The sequence below is a fragment of the Arachis duranensis genome, chromosome 8 (genome assembly GCF_000817695.3).
Source record: "Arachis duranensis cultivar V14167 chromosome 8, aradu.V14167.gnm2.J7QH, whole genome shotgun sequence".
Lineage (NCBI taxonomy): Eukaryota > Viridiplantae > Streptophyta > Magnoliopsida > Fabales > Fabaceae > Arachis > Arachis duranensis.
This window is the reverse complement of record NC_029779.3, coordinates 297741-319060: the sequence shown is the minus strand read 5'-3', so window position 1 is coordinate 319060 and position 21320 is coordinate 297741. Positions and strand designations below refer to the sequence as shown.

The window sequence follows — 21320 nt, the reverse complement described above, 5'->3', positions numbered from 1 at the left end:
TAAATATTGCGAATTTGGACTAGATTATACAGGAGTATGAGAGGATGGGTTAGAAGAGCCACCAACACCATATGAGTTATGTCTGGATACACTGAATTGAGTTGGAAACGGCAAAGAAGTTGGAGTAACATTTTCGATAGAGGGGTTAAATATGGATGAAAATGAAAAATGTGGTGTTTGTGAATTTTGATTTTGCGGTTGGAATATAGGAAATTGATTATTATAAGGAGCTTGAAAATTGAAATTAGAAAGATTTTGTAAATTTGGATTTGAAATGTATTCGGTAATGTAAAGTTTTGATTTGGAACTTGAGAGTTGCAGTTTTAGATTGTTGAGTATTTGGAATTTGAGAAAAGTTTTGTAAGTAATTGAAAAAAGAGTTGAGTTGGTTTGGATCCATTCTTTCGAACAAAAAATAATATTAGCAGAACTTTGATTTTGTAAACTTGGAAGAAGATGAAGAAGAGTAGTAGAAAGTGTGAGAATAGAAGTGTATCTAAGTAGTATATATAGAATAACAAAATATTAATTTGTTAATGATAACGGTAATATAGTAACGACAAGTTTTTAACGGCTAATTTTGCAACGGCTAGTTTTACAACGGCTAATTTAATATAATAATATAATTAATATAAATTATTAATTAAATAGAATTATAATTAATTATTATAATTATTAATAAATTAAATATAATTTAATTATTTAACATAATTTTTTAAATAACTATATTAAATACTTAAATCATATTTAATTTATAAATAATTATAATATTTAATTATATACGTAAAGTTAAATATATTAATGGTTAACATATTCTGCAGCGTTAGTTATTATATTAATATCATATTATTTAATTTTTTTTAATTTAATTACCACATGTTAAAATATGATTGATTAAAATGAAAACAAACCAAGTCTCTTTAAGTAGGGCCTTGCTTGTTTTGAAAAATGTACTGGAACTTATTTTTATTTTGCTCTAACAATTGGTCTTCATCTTTTGTCAGACAATAGTAAACGAATCCTTCATTTGTTCATCGTTGGAGATGTTTTTAGACTTCTAAAAAAATGAATCATATAAAATTGCAACCTATATTGTCTCATTATGTCTAATCCATAGCTACAATTACTCAAGTAGGCATACGATAGGGAAGTAAATGACTAGAATTTAAAATTTTTAAAATTAATATATATAATAGGAGTATTTTAGTCATTTTCTATAATAAGGATATTATTGTAATCATTTTTTATGAAAAATAATATTAATTTAGACCAATTTAAGATTTGATTCATTATTTTTTCGGTTAAATTAATTTATTTGGCCTAATTATAACAAAAATAGCACCGTTTAATCGATTATATATGTTAAATTTTAATTATTAAAAAATATCTTTAAAAAAGAATATTTTAAACATTTTTATCTGAATAATTTCTATTTTATATTAGTAGTTGATTTTAATAACTGATTTTAGTATACACATAAAATATTTATATATTTTTATATGGATTAAAATCGTGTGTTATCGCCGATTATTCTAGTCGTTCGAATTTTTTTCTAATATGGAACTAATTTTTATTATAAATTGTAAATTAGCAAATTGTTCCCAATGATTTGTTTGTTGACATGATGTAAAAGAAATTTCGACAGTCCGATTTGATGATGCCCAAAATGGAGGGGGACAAAATTGGGAGGGTCTAAGTTATGGTTTGATGTTTTTTTTAGATAATAAAATTGCAAATTGCTGGGTTTCATTTAAATTGATGCAAAAATATTTTAAAAGCCAAATAGAAAATTAGAGTGTCCTACTTAGAGATGGGAATTTTTATAGGGGTGAGACGCTTCTCTCGTTCTCCATTTCATTTAGTAAAATATTTTTTTTTTTCATTTTCGTCATGAGTTTTTGTTTTTTTTTTCTTTGATTGTTTGGAGAAGAGGTAGATATTCGTAGATATTTATTGATATTATTAAATTTTATTTAAAAAATTAACATAATTATAATAAAATTTTATACAATTCAATAAAATGATCAAATCAAACACAATTTAATACAAAATTAACATAATAACACACATTAAACTTTTAACATATAAATTAAAATAAAATAAATTAAAGTTACTTATACAACTTTTATATATATGAACATTTAAGTAAATTTTCTTTTGCAAAAATTTCACTGGTCCTATGAGATGGGTACCTCAATCCCCACCTCTGTCTTCATTTATTTGCGGAGGCGGATTTTCGTCCCTATAGAGATTTTGTAGGTCCCTGTTAACCTCTGGTGCATGAAATTGTAATCACACTTTTGTAATCCGCACAACTAACTAGCAAGTGCATTGGGTCGTCCAAATAATACTTTACGTGAGTAAGGGTTAAATCCCACAAAGATTATTGGTTTAAAGCAAGCTATGATTATTTTGTAACTTTTAGTCAGGATATAATATCAATAATAATTTTATTACATGTGGCACCAAAGCGACATGTGAACAAACTATGTTTTGTCACGTAACACCATCATCTACGTTGATATGTCACGTATTCACGTGTTTTTAACTGATTCATCCTCACTCTATTACATATTGATGAATAATATTCTAATACGTGATACTGACAGTCTACATTAGCATACCACGTTATCATGTTATTAAAAAAAATAATTAAGAAACCAATATAAGTCATGAATGTAAATTTTGGAGATTAAATTTTATGACATGTGGCACCAAAACGACATGTGAACAAACTATATTTTGTCACGTAACATTATCATCTACGTTGATACGTTGATATGTCATGTATTCACGTGTTTTTGACTGATTCATCCTCACTCTATTACATATTGATAAATAATATTCTGATATATGATATTGACAGTCTACAAGCATACCACATTATCATGTTATTAACAAAAAAAATTAATAAACTAATATAAATCATGAATGTAAATTTTGGAGATTAAATTCGATAAATTAAAATTTTAGAGAATAAATTAAAAAGTAAAATTTTATGACCAATTTAAAAATTAATCATAACAAATGCCGTACTGTTTGAACCCGGAAGAATACATGGTTTTTTTTTTTTTCCCTCGTTTCTATTCCTTTCTTTCCGGTCATTGGCATCTAACAATGCTGATCGCTGTAGCGGGAACATTTATAAAGAGGAGACACCGAAAGGATCAGCTACCACCCAATTTCTTTATTATCATTTAATTTAATTATGCACCAAACTTCTTCCGTTGTGTTTCGATTCTCCTAGGAATTTTCTGGTTAGGGTTTTCCTTCGCTACCTTTCTTCTCTGATCAGCATCAGCTGTAAGTCGTTTCATTTTGAATCTCGTTTGATTTCTCTGCCATCGGTTCTTCCTCTGATTTATTTGAATGAACAATGCGGTTTTTGACCTTTGTTGTCTGTTGCAAATATTGGTGTTGTGTTCCATAGAGTTGAATAAGCCAAATTATTGTTTGTGAAAAAAAAAATGCCACTCGTGTACTTTTCAAGATTGGGCACTGCAATTCAAGGTTCAAATGTAGGAATAGGTGGTGGAACCATAAGTTCTGTTGTTTTCGGTGTTCTGATTGCACAAGGGAAGTTGTTGTTTAGTACTACCAAGTTTTGTCACCCTGTAAACTTCGAAGCTTGTACCTATTTAGTTAGACAGAGAAGAACATTGTCTGTAATTGCCACACCATGTCCCACAGTGTCTACTGATTCTGCTCTCACTTCTCGCTTATCTGCAGCTGCAATCAGTGAATGCTCTGATAATAAGTTAACTTTGAGGTATCGTCGCCATTCACTGTCAAGAAAGGTTGTGAGTAATCTGTGTTTGAGGACAGGTTTGGAGAATGGTAGAAAAGTGGGCATGAAAAGCTCTTGGCAACCCGAAAATCGTACAATTTATAGCTATCTTATTGCTGCAAGGACCTTGCACACTTCTTACCTCTGCACAGAGTTGCCATCTAGAGATTTGCATGGATCATCATCATGCGCTATTTCAGGGCCTGCTCATGGTGTACGTCGTGACACTTGTGCTTGTAAAGAGAACTCAACAAATTCTTCTAATTCATCTAAACCGTATGTTCTCTCTCCCTTCAATTGAAATGTATCCAAAAAATAGAAAAGAATTTTCTACATTCAAATCAATTATTTAAATATCACGGTGAAGCTTTCTCTCCCCTCTCCCCTCCCCTGTGTCGCACACCCTCTTTTCCCCTTTTTCGGTGTCAAGGAAAATTAGTTACTTTTTCCCCGTTTGTTTGTGATTGTACTGGTAACAAAAGTGTATTTTATTTAAGTACATTTTAAAACAGATTGAAGAATGAAGATATATATTCAACATAAGAACTCTGAATACTTGTATTTTGAGAAGCAAATATTTTAGGATGACTCAATTTTAGCGTTAGTACTTGGCAATTAAAATTTACAGTGGAATTCCAGTCTCATTGCTTTACAATATGGTTGGACGATAATTGCAGGAAAGCTCCTTTAGGTAAAACCCTTAAATTAGCATCTGGATCATGCTACTTACCCCATCCTGATAAGGAAAAAACCGGGGGAGAAGATGCTCATTTTATATGCTCTGAGGCACAAGCTATAGGACTGGCAGATGGTGTTGGCGGCTGGGCCGATCATGGTGTTGATGCTGGACAGTATTCTCGTGAGCTCATGTCCAATTCAGTGGCTGCTATTTCGGGGGAGTCCAAAGGTTCAATTGACCCAGCAAGGGTGTTGGAAAAAGCATACTTAAGTACAAAAGCTAAGGGTTCCTCCACAGCATGCATTATCACACTTACTGATCAGGTTACCACCTTTGTATGATGAACTGATAATATTGTTCCTTCAGTGATAATATATTAAAATGGTATAGTTCAAGTACATGCTTAACACAACACTAATCCAAATATCCAATAGTTATAAATTTATAATGGCTCTAGTCCCCTCAAACTTTATTGTGTTTTAAATTTTAAACATGTTGACACACTAATAGCAATAGCTCTGACATTACACATTATATTTCTACGTATATCAGTTTTCTGACTCCTTTGATGCCTTTTCCCTCCTTTTGGGATTCATTTGTGTTTGTGACTGAATGGTACAATTTCCTACAAAACTAGTTAGTGATATATTTGGTCTCAGTATAATTTTCACGGTTTCTAGTGACATTATGTTATAAATAATCAGTTCTGGTACATCATTTTATTTTTGACAATTTTCTTTACTCATGATACTGCAGTGGCTTCATGCTATTAACTTGGGAGACAGTGGTTTTATGGTGATCCGTGATGGGTGCACTGTATTTCGGTCCCCGGTGCAGCAACATAATTTTAATTTCACTTATCAGCTGGAAAGTGGAAATAATGGCGATTTACCTAGTTCTGGTCAGGTAAGATGCACAGGATTGTAAGAGAATGTTACTGCATTAGTTAATAAAATCTTTTAATTTCTGTTAGTGACGAATATCACATGATTTTGCTAGTGGCCCTGTACACCTTTTGCAGTGCATACGATTCCTTCATGGTTTCATTTCCTTGTGTGTATGTGTTTGTGTTTTATTGTGATTTTGTTTAAATTTTAGAAAAAAGATTTATTGACAGCTTGTGTTGTTTGTTGAATTTATAATAAGATTTAATTATCATGTTGGTCCTTATAGTTTTACCAAATTTGCAATTAGATCCTTATACTTTTTTCCTTTTCAACTGGGTCCTTACATTGCTTTTAACTTTGTAATTAGCTCCTTTATGTGAACGTTAAAATTAATGAAATATTCCTCCCCAAAAACATGTAGTTAATGATCTAATTAGGTTATTAATTATGGATACCTTCAATTTGCTGAGAAATATTCCGTTAACTCTTAACATTCTTTATACTAGTAAGGACCTAATTATAAAATTAAAAAGTGTATGGACCCAATTGAAAGAGAAAAAAAAATAAGGATCTAATTATAAATTTAGTGAAATTATAAGGACTAACAAAATAATTAAACCTTATAATACTTTATGTGTCGTATTTGATTTGTTTAATCTCTAATCAAGTTTTTAATCCCTTTATTTACAGGATGTATTGATTTTAGTGGTTTCTTTAAGTCCTATAGTAGTTCTGTTGATTTACTCTCTGTTCAATGTAGTCCCACAGTCAATTATCATATTAGATTATTATGATGTGCTCTTTAGATATGTTATCTCCGATCAGCTGCAAGTGAGATGTGAAATTTGACAAAGTAACTTGCAGCATAAACACCACCGGTTAAAGTAGTCTACTTTAGATGGAAGTTTACTGTAGGCTGTAGGACATTGAAAGATATGGTAAATCCTGGTACTGTGTCTTTAAGAAAGTTGGGGAAATGCAGACAAAGCTTACTACCATTTAAGTATGATCTTGTTAATGCTAGCATATTACTTGCATTCATTATAACAAGCCATTAAAACTTTTGGTGGTTATCTAATTCTTTTCAGACAGTTTTTATGTTTTGTGTCTCAATTATTCCCCTCTATAACATGCGATTGGCATCCATATCCTTAAGTAGTTCACCATTGCCATAGTCAATAAACTAGTTAATCTTCTTGAAAATTTGTTTATCTATGCTTCTTGTTGGATGCTTATGTGGATTGCCTTGTTCACGTCAGGTTTTCACGATTCGTGTTGCTCTTGGTGATGTCATAGTCGCTGGTACGGATGGGTTGTTTGACAACTTGTACAATAATGATATCACGGCAGTGGTGGTTCATGCCAAAAGAGCTGGCTTAAGCCCTCAGGCAACAGCTCAGAAAATAGCTGCCCTGGCACGCCAACGGGCACAGGACAAAGACCGGCAGACGCCTTTTTCAACTGCTGCTCAAGATGCTGGGCTCCGTTACTATGGTGGCAAGCTTGACGACACAACAGTTATCGTTTCATATATTACCGGCTCTGAAGATGCCTAAAATCCAATCCAGTTCTCTTGTACATACTCTTTTTGTCCTCATGCGCACCATGCAGCATATGTGATTATTATAAATAAAAGGTTTAACATTGTTACCCTCCAGAAAATGATGTTAGTGACAACCAATTCAGAAATGTAGGTCCGAATTTAAAGTTTTGACCGTCCAAATTTTGTTTGTAAGCAACCAGCCTCTTAAGTTGGATGTTGTTTTGCTTGGTTGTTGGTTTTGGCACTGAGCAGGAAAGTGTGACAACTGACAAGCATTCAAATTGAAATAATGTAAATGAGAGTTCAGGTTCCTTGAGTAATGAATGAGCCTTTGCAATAGTTTGGCGCTTGTTGCGAATTTATTATCGATTTTTCTCTGGCACGATTGGCTCTTTTCCCGAACCATATGTTCTGGTATTGCATGGGCCCCTGATCTTCGTGCCTAATCAGGAATCCCGTGATGGATGCGTTTCGTCTACGTATATCGGAGGTTACGGAAAATCTGAATTACTGAAAAATTATTGAAAATAAGAAACTTTGAACCAGTGAAAATGAATGCATAAATATATAACAAAAAAAAATGATATGAAGAGTGCTACGTGGGGCCAAAATTTCATATTTTTCTCTTGTGACATCGGTTCCTATTCCTAATGCCAACTCTTGAATGGCCAAAAATATGATAGGAAGAGACAAAATCAGAGAGTGGCAGAGGGTGTGGTGGCCGTATTGAAAATTTTAAGCGAGAGGGGATTTAATTAGTATCCCAAAGAAGAATTGAGGGAAAAGATTTCTTCAAAAAAGCATGGAGTAGAGTGGTCGAGTTATCAGCATCACTGTTTTATAGTTTTGTTTCTATCCTTTAAAGTATTATCCCAAGTCACTCATATCTTGTGGCTTGCCAATGGCAATTGGTCTTCGGCGCACCTTCTCTGTCGTATTGTGGTAGTTACTTCCCTTTCAGAATTCGTGCCTGTTCTCCTCTGTGTCTCTGATTCATAGCAGGCAGAGGCAGTTACAGTTCAAAACAAACTTTCGATTGCCCTCCGCTGCGTTCCACGTTTTCCCGCCATTTTTTAATCCTGAATTAGTTGACAGTTATTATTAATTATTAATAATAATTAATGGAGAGGTTTTACTCCTCTTCTTATTCTTCACAACAAGGGGAAAGCGCTTTCTACACGAGTCCAAGCACGCCAAGCAGAAACTCCGATGTGGATTTCAACGATGTGTTCGGAGGGCCGCCACGGCGGTCTTCCATTAACAGCGAGATTCGGCATAGCCTCAGCTACAGCAGGTTGCAGGATTTGAGTCAAGAAGGAGAAGGAGAAGAAGGCGAGGTTCCAAGTTCGTGTGCGTGGCGTCCGGAGCGGGAGAGACCGGTGTTTGGAGGGGAAGATTTCGTGAATCGGAGGCGTTATTCAAACAAGAACAGTGACTTCTACGATGATATATTCAGAGGCGATGAGTCTCCGATCAGGAATAGGGATCAGAGTCAGAGCCCTTTCCCCAACAGAGTTTTGAGCCCTTCCCTTGCTGACCCTCTCTCCTCTTCTCTACCTTCGAACTTCAGGTTTTCCTCATTAACCTATCCTTCTCGTGCGGATTATTGATGATTTTTAACAAACTCATAAAATTGAATCCAAATTATGGATTAATTAATCATCACTATTGTTCCCTATTTGAGTCTCTCCTTCAGTAAGCAATTTCGAATTAAAAACACTGTTATAATCGTTTATTGTGTGTGAGGATATCTGTGCTTTGAATTTTTAAACTGACTGTGGGGGATAGGATGGCGTCGTTACCCGGACGCGCGGTAATATTATATTATTATTAATTTTTTATTTTATTTTATATTATATATGTGATGATAGTTATATAAATTTTAAAATATAATATTATTTATTAAATTTTAAAAATTATAAGAGTGAATAGAGATAGGACAGATACACACAAAGATAAGTTAGGGTTCAAGTTTTTACAAGAGGACAAAAACGGGCCCGAATGTTACCTTACTTGATACGTTCAAATAGTAGACTACTATATGACAATATGTATTAAACCATCGATTTTTAGTGTTCAACTTTTTAGTGAATCAAATTCATTAGATTCATAATGATTGAAAGAAAATTGCAGATCGATAGCCATTGCTAGTTTTATTCATTTGGGACTGCTTCATGCATTGTTTACTTATCAGCTTCTAAGTTGTGAACTAAATGACTTGCTCATCTCCTATTGTGACTGATGCTAAGTTTCTAACTCTCGTCACTTTCCACTGACCAACCAGTCTTCCTGCCAAATTGTCAAAAGGGATGGACCTTCCAACATTTGGTTACTCTACCAGACGTAGGAACCCACTTAACAACTTAAATGATGGTTTTGGTGCTTCGGATGGAGTAGGCTCTTCAGATTCTCATCTTTCAAGATTTTCAACCCCACCAACCAAGCACAAGGAGGATCCAAAGAATGCTTCAAAACCCGCTTATCGGCAGAGTCTTCTATCGAAAGAGTTTTCAGATATAGAAAGTAACATGAAACAAGACCAATCTAACAGTAATGGCCAATTTCATTTCTCAATATACAAATGGGCAAGTAAAGGGGTGCCAATGGTTATGCCTCTTAGGACAGAGAGAAAAGATAAGCTTAAATTTGAAAGAAGCTCAAGCGCCAAGGAATGTGTGGCCAGTGAGATTACCACACAAAATGATAGTCCTGCATCATACAAAGCCTCCTTGTTATCGAGAAGCACAAGACAAGATGGATCAAATTCTCGTACAACTATTCAAAATGGGGCAGATTCTATTCGAATCACAGAACAAAGAGCTTCTTCCAAAGCTCAATCAGAGACGATGAGCAGCTCTCAAACTGTAACTAAAGATGATCCTGGTAGTCCTATCTCATCTACTCATTCTGCGAGTGAGAAAACCTTCTCTGGAAAAAAAGAAGCAGCAAGTGGAAATCAGAAGCTTGAGACCAAAACATTACGTTCACTGTTAAATGAAAGTAATGCAATAGCGAAACAAGGTAAAGCCATATTCACCATCCACTTCTCTGTGTGTGCAAGTATACTACTTTATGACTCCATTATAATGTTCTCAATTTCATATATCAGATTATAATGAGATCACTCGAAGAGAGAGACAAAATGAAAGTAAGATGAAAATCACAAAAGAGTTGTCTAATTTTGATAACGTGAATCCAAATAAACGAGAAGAAACGACTGTTTCTGTGAAAGCTGTAGAGCATAGCAAAGCTGCATCCCCTGGTTCCTTGAACTTTGGTGAGAATATGGGGAAAGACCGCATTAAAGGAAAGGTCAAAGAATTTGTCCGAATATTCAATCAAGAAGCTGCAACAAAACCCAGAGTTGAACCCAAATCTGAGGGTTCTTTATACAAGCAAAGAGATGCTTTGAGGACAAAGAACGGAGTAAGTGTAAGCAGTAAGAACTAATGAATAAGATGGATAGAAAAGAAAAATTCATATTATAAGAAGCTGTCAATAGTTATGAATATTCTTCAGTGTCAAGTTCATGTTATCCTAGCTTTACAACAATTAAGATGCTTACGGTTGCTCAATCTTATTTAGGCGGACGAGTATTCCGAACAGTCCAAGAAAGAAAGTTCCAGGGTAGAGTCCTCCAATGGGTCTTCTAATAATTTGTCTCAGCAGGATGATATCTCAGCATCAGGTACAGCTTAATTTTCTGAATTCTAGTGTAATATGACTGCTCTAACAAAGATTATGTGCGTAGCCTGCATGTAACAATAGGAAACATTTACAGGGCATCGAGCATATTCTAGTTTAAACATGCTTCTATGGTCATTTGTTATTTCCACATTGCATCCCTCCTAAGTTTCTGTTAAGCATGGTGCTGTAACAAAAATTGTGCTTTTCTCTGTGTTCTGCATCCATTCCAATATGCAGTTGTGTTTACTTTTTACAAATTCAATGAATAATAGGGTGTCACCTTTTAAAAGAACTAGCATAAGCTGTTAATCAGCTGAAGAGACTTTGTTAAAATATGAAATGACCGTGACACTTCCTTATTGTTGTAGAGCTTTTTATACTAATCAATGTTAAAATCTATATAGATTATAGACATGCTTTATATACTTGATGATTAAATATTGTGACAAAACAACTTGATTTTGTTACCAGCAACGCCAGATATTTCATTTACTGTTATTGGAGATAAGGATGGATCCTTCCATGGGAATTTCACGGTATTCAATTGCTGAGCTAAATTCCAATCTTATGTTTAAATTACTTGCGTTTTAGGAACTTTCTGTGAATATGCTCCTGAATTGAATATTACAGATACAAGTACTAGCAGAAGATGAGAATGATGATTTAAAAAGCCAAGATAACAAAGCAATCCAAGTAATTTGTACCAACTATCATGCTTTCTTTTTTTCAAGGTTGTCAATATTATGTGTATACATATTTCTGTATACAATGTAGGTCATTGACAAGAAGATACAACAATGGTCTAAAGGGAAGGAAGCAAACATACGCTCGCTACTATCGACGTTACAATTAGTAAGGAAAAATGGAGTTCTGTACTCCTTGCCGTTCTTCTTTCTTGTCAACAAAGATAAAAACATTTTGATGTGTCTAATTCCATTTTTAAAGGTTATTTCCTTGAGGTTGATAGATAAAATTCACTTTTACTAAACTGACATCGATTTGTATAATTAAAGGTGCTTTGGCCGGAGTGTGGCTGGAAGCCTGTGCCTCTTGTCGATATAATTGAAGGAAATGCGGTGAAAAGAGCTTATCAAAGAGCTTTACTTTGTCTACATCCAGATAAATTGCAGCAAAAGGGTGCTGCTTCACATCAAAAATACATTGCAGAAAAGGTTTTTGACATCTTACAGGTAAACCTATATTTGTAGCTACTTAGTTGGATTGATATATATCATGTTATCTATTTCATGGGTATTGTCTAAAATCTTGCTTATTATTTGTTGGTCATACATATTGCGTGTCTCTTTCATTCATGTAAGGTTTAATTATTTTGTTAAGTCTTAAAATTTTACAAAATTTGCAATTAAATTCTTATACTCTTTTTTCTTTTAATTGAGTTTTATATTATTTTTAATTTTGTAATTAAGTTTTTTTAGTGTAAAAAAAATATTAAAGTTAACTGAATATCTCTCTGCTAATTGAATGTATCCACATTTAAGAACTTAAGTAAATTTTTTATTCATATTTTTTAGAAGAAATATTCTGTTAATTTTAATATTTTTTGACATGAAAATGACCTAATTATAAAATTTAAAATAATATAAAAATTTAATTAAAAAAGTATAAAAATCTAATTATAAATTTAGTAAAAATTCTGTAAATCGTTTTATTTGAGTAAATAATTAATTTATTTTATTTAAATAAAAAAGCGTCCAAGTACTTGGTAGGGACAACGAACCCAAGAAGTTCATAGCATAACAGGTTATCACAGTATTTTATTTGATTGAACATTACGTTATCAGTGCTGGAAATTATTTTAAACTTATTACAAAGTATTTAATAGACATCATTATTCTTAAATTCAGTTGACGGGTATTCATTGAACATGTTTTTACTAAAACCCGATCACTAAGCGCATTTGTTAAAAACTTGCAATACAGGAAGCATGGACGCAGTTCAATATGCTCGGTGCACTCTAACTAGTAATTACTCAGACCCGAGGAAAGGTTCTTTTACAGTCTCAATGGGATATATATATTGTGCTTATTAGGAGTGCAAGTGATTACTTCATAGCTGAAGCTGTTTTCATTGTAAGGTTATAAACTTGTAATTGATAATAAATGATCGATTTCACGAAAATATATTTTCAAGTTTGTTATACAAATGCAAGTGTTCACTTGAGAGCCTGTAAGCTTTTTCTGTCTTCCTCCTTGCTTCCTTCGAAAAAAAATTCTCTAAAATAATAATGTTAGAAAAGTAGTAAAATAATATTTTAATCACCTTTAAATTTGTAATATTTATTATTTGTTAGTTTTATTATCTTAATTTAATAGTAATTAATGATATACTTTTTGTTCTAAAATGACAATACAACTTTAGAAGATCCAAATCCCTTCTTTTCATATTTGTTACATCTTCGTACAGTATCAATTCTTGATAATTTAAATATCGTTAGCGCACACAAATTTTAGCAGTCGTTATTTGAATGATTGGTTTTCTGTTATCTAATGGATGACAACAATCAGATTGAATTTCGGCAACAACAAAATAACTTTTTTCTTATTGTTTAAAACTTCATATTTTTGTATTTTCTACGGTTTGAAGCTCCACATAATTTTATAACAATAGGTTTAAAACTCCAACAAAATGAACACTTTTATGGAACTCTAAATATGCATGTTTTTTAAGGTTTAAAATCAAATAATTTTGTAGTGACGAAGTTCAAAGTAACCCTCTCCTCCGCCGCCCCTTTCCCAAAAAAACATAGAAAAACAAATCAACATATCACTTTAGGGTTGGAAACTCTAATTATATAATGGCAGGGGCTCAAATATCAAAACACCCAAAAAGTAAAACACTTTTAACTTAGGGTAAATTTATGTTTTTTAAGGGTTGAAACTTTAAATAACTCTATGTAGTGGGAGTTCAATAACCCCGTCCTCCGAAACAAACATTTTTTTTTTGCATTTAAAACCAAAAATTTACATATTTTCTAAAGTTTGATATCCTAAATAATATTTTAGTAATAGAAAGCTCCAAATTCTAATTAATTTTTTCCATTAAATTTATGTTACTCCACACACGAATACAGCTTACCTGCCAAAAAGAGTTCAATAAATATAATTAGTTTAATTACTGTTAGTCCCTGTAATTTAATCAAAATTTTAATTTAGTTCCTAATTTTAAGACTTTGTACTAAATCTTTAAGTTAAATAAAAACTTTTAATTAAATTTTTAAAAATTTTAAAATACTTAATTTTAAAATTTTTGATAGTTCATCCATAAAAAATAGAGTAAGTTATTTAAATAAAATAATTAAAATCTAAATTTACTATATTACAATTTTCTAAAACGGTATATGTGTTTGCAATTCTTCTATATCTATATAAATCACTATCGGTACAGTAGTTTTCAAAGTGAAAGAAATGACACTACATAAATTGTCGCTGGCTATAGCGGTTTATAAGAAAACAATAGATAGGTAATTCCTGGCACATTGTAGCTGATTATGTATATATACACAAAAATTATCTATGTTTCTCTAACAATTATGTATGGAATGAAATGAATAATAGGATAAGATTGAATAATGAAATGAATAAAAATTTAATATTTTTACTATCATTTAATTAAACTTATCCATTTTTTTACACGACTATATACAATTAATTATAGTAGTAAACTTCTTTTATATTCATATAACATAAAGTTAAATTCTTTCATTAAACACTCAAAAGTAATGAAAATAATTTGTAATATTTGAATTTAATTTTTATGTTATGTGAATATAAAAAAAAGTTCATAATTATAATCAATTGTACATAGTGCTTGTTTAGGCGCCATTAAATTGATAAAAAAATATATTTTTTTAAATGAAAAAAATATTTTTTATTTTGGGTAAAGTACTAAATTGGTCCCCTATGTTTGGGCGGTTTAAAATATTCTATTTGAATCCAAAAAAAAATTTATTTAACATCAATTTAGTCCCACAGTAAGGTCAAAGTTAAATAATTAATGTAATGTCCTACATAACAACAGTACAAGAACAAAATCGATAATTTGGAGAACAAATACAAGCTCCAGAGGCACAAAATCAACCGTTGATGCATCAATACATTTATTTATCATTCCCTTTAGTTATATAGAAAATATTTTATTTATATTATAAGAAAAATAATAAATAAATGTATTGATGCATCAACGGTTGATTTTGTGCCTCTGGAGCTTGTACTTGTTCTCTAGATTATCAAATTTGTTTATGTAGGACATTCCGTTAGTTATTTAAGTTTGACCTCACTGTGGGACTAAATTGATGCTAAATGAAATTTTTTTGGATTCAAATAGGACACTTTAAACCTTAAGGACTAAAATAGAATTACGTTCGGGGACCAATTTAGTACTTTACCCTTTTATTTTTTATTATGTTTGGCAAATTTCTAATAATAAAAGTAAAGGTACTAGAAAAAAAAAAGATATCTTTTTTTTGAGAAGTTATAATTTACATCTTTTTTTAAGTTTTTTTTAAAAAGATATTTTTCACATAATAAATCAACAAAAAAGTATTTTTATCTTATTTTACCCAAACATAATTGATAGATAAAAAAATATTTTTACATGAGATATTCAAACATAAAATCACTTTTACTTTTGTAAAAAATCTTTTGAAAAAATATCATTTAAAAAAAATCGTTTTCGAAGATGACGCCCAAACACACCCATAGTCGTGTAAAAAATGGATAAGTGCTTGTTGAACGCCATTAAGTTGATAAAAAAAATCTTTTTTCAATAAAAAAATCCTTTTTTATTTTTTGGGTGTTTGATAAATTTCTAATAGTAAAAGTAAAAGTAACTAAAAAAAAATCTTTTTTGAAAAATTATAATTTACATCTTTTTTAAAAGATCTTTTTTCTTAAAAAAATATTTTTCACGAAATAAATAAACAAAAAAGTACTTTTATATGGTTATATCCAAATATAATTGATAAATAAAAAAATCTTTTTGCATAAAATATCTAAATATAAAATTACTTTTACTTTTCTATAAGACCTTTTAAAAAAAACTTGAAAAAATATTTTTTCTTAGAAACTCACCCAAACAAACTCTAAATTTAATTGAATGATAGTAAAAATCTTCATTTTTATTCATTTCATTCCATTATTCATTTCATTATTCAATCTCAACATATTATTCATTTCATTCTATGCATAGGAATAAGGTGTCGGAAATTTAGCCACCCATTGTTTTCTTGTTTTCTCATAAACCGCTATACCCGCAATTTATGTAGAGCATCATTTCCTTCAAAAATCACTACACCCTCTAACGGTTCTGTTCAACTCGCTTTTCCATGTAAACCATGAACGCCTATAGCAGATTATGTTCAAACCGCTACACCCACCCTATAACGATTTATATATATATATATATATAGAAAGGTGCAAACACATGCTGTTTTAGAAAGTTATCATCTGGTACCTAAAAAACAAATATTTCAAGAAATTTCATATTTTTTGACAAAAGAGTTGGCAAGTGCCTAATTAAAAATTATCTAATATCTAGTATAAAGGTAGGATTACAAACTTATAAAATATAAAAATTTAATGGAACTAGAGAACAAACAAAATAATTAAGCCCAAGTGATAATGGTTTCCAACTGGTATAAAATGGGTTTCTAATTCCAGGTTACAATCATGTTTTATATCTGTTGTTTGACAAAATAGACAGTTTAGATAACTCTGCGCTTGGCAACAGAAAAATTGAAGAAAAAAGGGAACTTCAAAGAAAAAGAAAAGAAAAAGCAATTGAAACGTTAACCTCTTGTCCCTAAAGCAAATTATAATCAAAATCAGCTGTTATATGCTAGACAACCTAACCCTAACTACGGGGAGGATCCTACAAGTAATTGACAAATTTAACAGAAAAATATAGATACAGAACCTATGCTCAGCCAGTGCCCAGCGGCATTAAGGTCCTAGAGGCATTTCAGATACATCATTTTCGACTAGGAATGCTTGTTCTGCACAGAATTTTCTATATTTGTATCTTTTTCTTTCAGAATAAATAACAGAACCATACAATGAATATACACAGACCAGGAATCCGAATTAGCATTGGGAAAACAAACCTGCAGAACACGAAACAGAAGATTCAGATCTAAGGTCACTAGGCCTTTCTAAATTTGTTAGGTCATTATGTTAGTCAAAAACGTCACAACACATGATATCCCTTGAAATCTTTGATGGGGAGCCTCAATAAACTTCACCAGGGATTATGTCACAATGTTGCTACTGGTCACATTATTTACATGAAAATTACACAAGATTGAGATGTTTAGATGAATGTAAATTAATAGGAACCCCCCTCAAGCAAGCTGTCCATTCATACAAATAACAATTTTGACACTAAAACTCGACTGGAACTACATATCATTTGAGCCTGAGGCCATGAAATTATCAATCGTCTTTCTGATGCAAAACACTAGGCAGACTATTATTACCATTCAGAGCAGCATGATATATTCGTTTTTCAGCGAGTCCAATGTCAGCAAGTATCAAATTACCCTGCAACAAGAGCATAGAGTAAACAAAATCAAGCTGGTACCAAAAGCAGTTTAGTCAATAACATTTAAAACCATATACAAAACACTCGTTACTCCTTTTTTTTGCACCAAGGAGAGAACTGTCCTACATCTTGTCTCGATTTTGAAAATTTGGAAAGAATAAAGGATCAACAAGAATTTTAACACATGGATCAACCAAATTAAAATAAATTATAGCATGGAGAAGCAAGTGGTGTCTTGATGTCTTCTATTAGCATAAATTAATCAAATTACAGCAATCGTATAAGCAACCACCCTTGTATATTATATCTGTTTCCACAAAAAAATCCAGAAGAAATACCTCAGTAGCCATCAATCTTCTAACATTATTGGCATATAGTTTAGGGTCATCCTTCTCCTGCTGTGAGGGATAGTAAACAGGTAACCGAATCACCTCCACATAATTTACAAATTGACATAGGAGAAAAATCACATGACGCACCTGCCAATGTAAATGTAATTCGATAGCATCAGACTTGCTGGTGAAAACCATGCTTCATTAGTATATAAGTAAAAATTGCTTACCCCGGATATGGAATCCCAGGCAGGGCTAAACCTCTTGTAATGGTATCGTAAAATTACAGGAAGTACTGGTGCTTTTGCTAAAAAACCTCCTGTCTTGAATGGAAGGAGGTACTCTCCATTTGTGGTTGTACCTTCTGCAGAATATGCAAATAAATGAACAATATTAAACCAAATTATTACAGCATTTTAACACAAGTAGCTTAGAGCTTTAGGCACTCAAATTACTTGCATAATTTATTTTTGGTAAAAGTTTACTTAATAATTTACTCACAGATAAAATGAGCAAAAGAAGAAATATTTCACCATATATTTTGACACTGATATCATCAGATAAATAAATATATATAGGATAGTTACGAATGACAAGAAAACAACCTACATTAACCATCTTGATGTTTATATATACCAAATTTACCTTAGTCATGTAAATCTGCACCAATATATATTTATTAAGGTTTGCAAAACAGGCGTACCCATATTGGTCAAATACATGTATTCTACATAAAGAAAGCAACAGTGAACTCAGCTCCAGAAAACTCAAAGGATGATAACCTGGGAATAGCATCATTACTGGAGCAGACTCATTTTGATGAGCTTCTCGAATTCTTTCAGTGACGATCGCTGCGGGAAGAAAGTCCAAAGGTTAAGCTACAATGTTAATTAACAATATGATGCCCCCCAAAAAGTTAATCTAACTGGAACACCATTTCAATGGGATATACATATATCTTTCCACTTCTGCACCAATATTTTCATTATGATACACAATATAATCTACCCACAGAATCAACCAAAATCTGATACGTTTCATTAGAAAATCCAAAACTTCAAGGTGCAAAAGATTCATGCAATAAGTGTATGAAGAGAAACAAACAGAGCAGGGGAAGAAAGATGAATTCAAGGGCTTTTGCTTTATTCAAATAGTGCAAGTTTTCATAATTAATACAAAGTGATGACATCAATAGTTTACCCACCAGAAACGCCCTTGAAGTCTGATGATTTTGATTCCCGCTGAACATAGACACATCCAAGGCACTTGCTGTCATAAAACATTCCATTATACGTAAGCAGTGGGATCTGAATATTCTCTTATAATAAAAAAAAGACAATTGATGCCATTAAATAATGCAAAATGCAGCCTTCTGGAACTGCATGTTTATCATTTCATTACACATGAAAGTTCAATTCTGCAGTGGAATTTGAGAGAGGATGTAGAGCAGCAGAATACCACAAGATCTAAAGTACATAAAATGAAGCAATATCATTAAATCATTGGAAGCCCCAAAAAAATGGCCAACAAACCTGATGAGCCCGACGAATGGAAGCTTAGACACAGATCTCTTCATGATGAAATCAAATATTAGAGTGGAACAAAAAATAAACGTCAGTAACAACACCTATCAACAAGATACACTTGGGAAAAATTGTCATCTCACAGACCTTAGCAACAAAACTGGGGAATACAGAGGACATGTGATACAAAATATCCAAGTACGACACATGATTAGATATTACTACGCCAGGTCTTCCCACTTCTGGCTGAGTTTTGTCTCCATTCTGAAATTGTAAACAGACAGAAGAAATAAGTAGACGAAAATCAATTACAAAGACAGAACACTCTGCTTCCAGAATATTATGAAATTATATGGCTGGGAGCTTGTTATCTAATAACAGATAATTGCTAAGCTAAAACAGCATCAGTAGCAGTAGTAGTTTTGCCGATTAGAAACGACAAACCAGCCATACAAATACCATACACAGAGTACCCTAATATCAAACAACAATGCAAAATAATAAAATATTTTGATAATTCAAAAACCACAAAACATGAACCACTTGCTTCTCTATGTAACTCAAGTCAAACGTAATTAAAACACTCCATGATCATAATCTTATGTAATCATACTCTGAGAAGCAGAACGAATCGAATCAAATCAAATCAAGAATACCTTTGTGTGAGTGAAGGAGCTTCCATTTCCATCTGCATCGTGATGATCAGGGATATGAGACTCGGGGATCCAATAGAAGCCGAAGATAAAGAGCATGGACCTCGATAGAGCTCTCCCGCAGCGAACAATAACTGCCCTACGCCACCCGCCCATGTGAGCGTAATCCTCCTGCTCGTCGTCGCGGTTAGGAGAAGAAAATAGAGTGCACACGCGACAGATGACGTAGTAGAACACCAGGATGGTCATAGCAAGCACGACTCGTATGGGGAGCAGCGTGACGAGCGCGAATCCCAAGAGGAGCTTCTCCTTTGCCGGGAGGTCGCCCCGGCCCATGGTGCCGTACGCGTCGCGGCGGACGAAGGCGGCGTATTTCTTCTCCATGTCTTCAATGGTGTCGGATGTTGTGGTGGTGGAGTCGGAGGACTTGAGCAGAGGGCGATCGTCACCTTCACCTTCTCCATCCCCGATGTTGGATTTGGAGATTCCATTGGGTTTGAGGTCTTTGGAATTTAGGGTTTTCAGTTCTGACTCCATGCTTCCAACTTGCATAACCATCGATCAGTGCTGACTTATTTTATATATTATTAGTGACTATTTGTGTTCCATGTGAGTAGACATATGTACATAGATGGATAGGGTTTTGGAGTGCAAGAAGGTGAAATGCAAAGAGATTGATGGATAGGTATATGTTATGGTGATAGAATAGGGATGGAAGGAAGGAAAAGGATGAAGCACGATGAAGAGTTCTTGCTTGCTTAACGCTGATACAGGTATGCAGATCTGAGATAAAGTGCTCAAATTCACACTCACGCGCTCCTCACCCCTCCCTCCCACAATATAATAACCAAAATAAATAGATATAAATATAAATAATACTATCTAAATTAAAAAGTGAGATATCAGATAACATAGTATATAGTTAAAAATCAGTTATTTAAAAAAAATATAAAATAACTCATATAAATAAATATATAATGATAAAATATTTATATTTATTAAAAAATAATTAAAATTGGAGTATTTTTTTGAATACATACCCAACGCGAAATTTAAAATTTTAATATTTGTTTAAATGGATTAATATATGAGACCAACTCAACTTAGAAATATAAATTGGACAATTTTTTGGTTTTCCACGGTATCCCCCAACTCGGTAGGTCAAGGACTAATCCGTCGCGGTACTAAGCTCCACTTAAGGGTTTGTCGCTGGCCAATGGGTTGTTACATGTACAAGGCGGGATTCGAACTCCCGACACTTGTTTAAACGGACTAGTGAGCTAACCACTAGATCAACCCAATTTGGTTATATAAATTGGACAGTTGACCATGGTTGTTACATTCCTGGATCAGCCTTGTAATTTGGGCTTTCAGGGTTTTTTCTTTTGATTTGTTTTGGTCAGAAGCCTTCAGGGTTTTTCTAGGTTTTTGGTCAAGGAGGTCTTCAGGGTTTAACAGCCTATAAAAACTCAAATACGTTGAATGCTCCATGGAGCTAACAAAATAAATGATCAGGGCCCAAAAGGAAGTTCAACTATCCATTATTATAAATGACCAAAACATATTCACTATACATTATGATCAATGATCAAATAACAATAAACATATACATTATTATGTTGTTCATTTTTTTTTTTCATTCAAAGGATCCAAAATGCCACTTTGATGGTA

At 32.6% G+C, this 21320-nt stretch overlaps 3 protein-coding genes across 4 annotated transcripts; 2 read left to right on the top strand and 1 right to left on the bottom strand.

Annotated features, from left to right (window-relative positions):
• Positions 1–3033: 3033 nt before the first annotated feature.
• Positions 3034–7216, top strand: LOC107460095 (probable protein phosphatase 2C 55). The gene is made up of 4 exons (XM_016078422.3): positions 3034–4063; positions 4465–4789; positions 5223–5372; positions 6613–7216. Exons 1-4 carry the CDS (start codon positions 3468–3470, stop codon positions 6907–6909), a joined length of 1368 nt encoding a protein of 455 aa, XP_015933908.1. The 5' UTR covers positions 3034–3467; the 3' UTR covers positions 6910–7216.
• A 402-nt stretch (positions 7217–7618) lies between these two features.
• Positions 7619–12836, top strand: LOC107460094 (J domain-containing protein required for chloroplast accumulation response 1). Its single transcript, XM_016078421.3, has 9 exons — positions 7619–8466; positions 9181–9917; positions 10006–10322; positions 10482–10584; positions 11055–11119; positions 11214–11276; positions 11358–11435; positions 11597–11773; positions 12524–12836. The coding sequence occupies exons 1-9, from the start codon at positions 8018–8020 to the stop codon at positions 12560–12562; spliced, it is 2028 nt and encodes a 675-aa protein (XP_015933907.1). The 5' UTR covers positions 7619–8017; the 3' UTR covers positions 12563–12836.
• Positions 12837–16206: 3370 nt separating this feature from the next.
• LOC107460076 (lysophospholipid acyltransferase LPEAT1) lies at positions 16207–20474 on the bottom strand. 2 transcript variants are annotated; one of them, XM_016078398.3, is made up of 9 exons: positions 19653–20474; positions 19144–19260; positions 19006–19043; positions 18678–18742; positions 18256–18324; positions 17704–17837; positions 17480–17620; positions 17077–17140; positions 16207–16704 (listed from the first exon to the last, which is right to left on the bottom strand). In XM_016078398.3, the coding sequence occupies exons 1-9, from the start codon at positions 20205–20207 to the stop codon at positions 16685–16687; spliced, it is 1203 nt and encodes a 400-aa protein (XP_015933884.1). In that variant the 5' UTR covers positions 20208–20474; the 3' UTR covers positions 16207–16684. The 2 variants fall into 2 exon arrangements, with proteins under 2 accessions (XP_015933884.1, XP_015933883.1); XM_016078397.3 differs by lacking the exon at positions 16207–16704 and having other exon boundaries at positions 16803–17140.
• Positions 20475–21320: the final 846 nt, after the last annotated feature.

What these genes read in the sequence shown, in the direction of transcription:
- LOC107460095 (XM_016078422.3), top strand. Translation starts at nt 3,468, where the DNA reads ATGCCACTCGTGTACTTTTCAAGATTGGGCACTGCAATTCAAGGTTCA. An exon ending in TCTTCTAATTCATCTAAACC is followed by an intron (nt 4,064 to 4,464) that starts GTATGTTCTCTC and finishes CGATAATTGCAG; the next exon opens with GAAAGCTCCTTTAGGTAAAA. An exon ending in TTATCACACTTACTGATCAG is followed by an intron (nt 4,790 to 5,222) that starts GTTACCACCTTT and finishes ATGATACTGCAG; the next exon opens with TGGCTTCATGCTATTAACTT.
- LOC107460094 (XM_016078421.3), top strand. Translation starts at nt 8,018, where the DNA reads ATGGAGAGGTTTTACTCCTCTTCTTATTCTTCACAACAAGGGGAAAGC. An exon ending in TAATGCAATAGCGAAACAAG is followed by an intron (nt 9,918 to 10,005) that starts GTAAAGCCATAT and finishes TTCATATATCAG; the next exon opens with ATTATAATGAGATCACTCGA. An exon ending in CTTTGAGGACAAAGAACGGA is followed by an intron (nt 10,323 to 10,481) that starts GTAAGTGTAAGC and finishes AATCTTATTTAG; the next exon opens with GCGGACGAGTATTCCGAACA.
- LOC107460076 (XM_016078397.3), bottom strand. Translation starts at nt 20,207, where the DNA reads ATGGTTATGCAAGTTGGAAGCATGGAGTCAGAACTGAAAACCCTAAAT. An exon ending in CCATTCGTCGGGCTCATCAG is followed by an intron (nt 18,743 to 19,005) that starts GTTTGTTGGCCA and finishes GTTTTATGACAG; the next exon opens with CAAGTGCCTTGGATGTGTCT. An exon ending in AGTAATGATGCTATTCCCAG is followed by an intron (nt 17,838 to 18,255) that starts GTTATCATCCTT and finishes CATATTCTGCAG; the next exon opens with AAGGTACAACCACAAATGGA.